Source organism: Sitodiplosis mosellana, unplaced genomic scaffold (assembly GCF_009176505.1).
Source record: "Sitodiplosis mosellana isolate CC-2019 unplaced genomic scaffold, AAFC_SMos_1.0 Smas_scaffold_11, whole genome shotgun sequence".
In the NCBI taxonomy this organism is placed as follows: domain Eukaryota; kingdom Metazoa; phylum Arthropoda; class Insecta; order Diptera; family Cecidomyiidae; genus Sitodiplosis; species Sitodiplosis mosellana.
In genome coordinates, this window is record NW_022595253.1 from 987,410 (window position 1) to 989,822 (window position 2,413).

The window sequence follows — 2,413 nt, forward strand, 5'->3', positions numbered from 1 at the left end:
AGTGTTTTTTTGTTGTTGTTGTATTCTACCTTATTTTCACCGCATCGAAACGGTGCCGACGATGCTCGTTTAGCAATGTGTCGATTTAAATTTCTGTTCGTTCTCATTGTTTGAATTTGCCTGGCACCGTTCTGCGAACAGTTTATTCAGAGGGAAAAAACAGTGTTGTGTCAATAGAGTTGGAATTTTAATTGTTTGCCGAAGAGAGAAGAGAAAAAAAAAATAATTTGAAAACCGCCGTTTCATTTCGTTCGGCACAACAATCACGTGGAAAGAATTCAATTGTTGTTGATTTATTTTGAACAACCGTGAAAATCAGTTTATTTGTCGTTGCTTGGTTCAGTTTTCCTCACCATCTCAACAATAATCGGTTGGATATTGACATGGGAAAAAAGTGAAACTAATTGATTTCTTTTTTCTAGCGGAAGATTTGCGTCTTTGTTAGTCCATTAAATCTTACGAAATCGGAGTATAAATAAAAATTGATCCGACGTGTTTGTCATCATAAACCTTCGAATCGTAAACCGGAATAGGCGAAATAGAATACAATTGAAATTGTGATCTATCGTTTCAATCGCACGTTTGACCAATGTCAAGATTAACGTTTGTTCTTCTGTGTGTTGTGACCGCGGCTCTCGTCAGTTGCTTGATGAACGGTTGTGAGGCACGACACATTTCAGCCGATGACTTAGTTGACTTGGACGTGGCCGCATCAAACTGGAAAAAAGGCGAGGAATCAGATCATCATCAAAGTGGATACGATAAACATGGGAAGAAAAGTGAAAAAGGCTACGATGAGAAGCACGGGTACTAGTCATTTTTTTTGAATAATTCAATATTAGAATCAAAATTGTGCAACATATTTGAAAGAAAAGTGAAAAGTGTAAAATCAATTTCAATGTGAATATAATTAGATTGGAATTGATTTTCCAAAATGTCGTGATTTTCTCCAAATTAATGTGATTTTGTTCAAAACTAAAACATTGATGCTTCAATATTAACAAGATTATACCATCATTCAAACTATTTATCAAATGACCGTGAAAAGCGCATAAATATTCATTTTCAGTTTATAACCTATTCATTAGGCATAAATGCCTTTAATTGTTATTTAATTTTTCAAAACAGAGAAGAAGGCAAGAAGAAAGGTCACCATGACAAGGCGACAGAAGAAGGTGAATATGAACAGAAGAAAGGTCACAAAAAGAAACATTCCGATGAATCTGGGTAGGTAGAACTTTAATTTGTGCTGATAGTTGTTTTGTTATACTTCAAAAAAGTTATTGAAAACCATTAATAAATCGAGATAGATATCATTCGAAAAAAGAGGAGGGAAAGAAAGGGGAGAAAGGCTTTAAATTCTACGAAGAAGGAAAATTTCGAAAAGGTCATTCAACTAAAGGATCACATGTCATTCATAAGTTAGATGAATCCGCAAAGAAACAAGACTTTTTTGATGAAGATTATGACGGCGCATACGATGAGAAACATGGCGATTTTCACGAAAAATTCGGATCGAAAAAGGGTGACTCGCACAAAAAGGGACACTTCAACAAGTCATTCGCAGAGAAAGCAGGAGGGAAAAAGGGCTATGGCCAAAAAGGACACCATCATTCTGACGAATCAGGTTATACGCAATAATTTTAGTGCACCTATTCAATATATTGAGATGAGAAATTGCTTCGTCATCCGTCATGTACGATTTCGAAGATTGACCTTTCTTTGATTCGAGCTATATTTTCGAAATACAACTTTTTCACATTTCGAATAGAAATTTTCAGCTCATTCAATGCATACGATTCATCTCCACTGTAAATGGTGACATTTCACCATAGCGTTCAGATAGATTGTGCACTGTTTCTACGGTTAACTATAATAATTCACTTTGCTATAAACAACACGACACGACAAAATAATACGCGATTGTAACGATAACTATTTGACCGTATATTCTCCGTTCACAGGTTACAAATCGGCAAAAGGTGATGAAAACCACTACGATCACAAAAGTGAAACAGCGAAAAAAGGCGGGAGTAAGAAGGGTGTAAAATATGGTCACAAAAAAGGCAGCCACTGATTGACGTGTTGAGAAAAAACATTGGAGAAATTGAAAAGGCACAAATGCCTAGTAATATTAGTTCAGTTTAGATTAATTTCAGATATGAGATAAATATAATTGTGATAAAATGAGAATGCAGAAAATACAATTTTATTATGTGTTGCTGGAAAACGAAGAGGTGTTTGCTTCTGTTTCTTCTTCTTTTCCCATATTTTTGTCACTTTCTTAGGAGAATAAACAAATTCTACAACTATAACGCTGGAGGAAAATTGTCTCTAACCGAAATTTTTCATTCTGAAAACATTGAGCTCAGGAAATGTTGTTTTCTGACAGATCTCGTACACATATTGAAAA

General features: G+C 35.0%; 1 protein-coding gene across 1 annotated transcript; it reads left to right on the top strand.

Moving 5' to 3' along the window:
* Positions 1-649: 649 nt before the first annotated feature.
* LOC129567558 (hornerin-like) lies at positions 650-2,077 on the top strand. The gene is made up of 4 exons (XM_055444611.1): positions 650-807; positions 1,129-1,227; positions 1,311-1,627; positions 1,965-2,077. The coding sequence occupies exons 1-4, from the start codon at positions 650-652 to the stop codon at positions 2,075-2,077; spliced, it is 687 nt and encodes a 228-aa protein (XP_055300586.1).
* Positions 2,078-2,413: the final 336 nt, after the last annotated feature.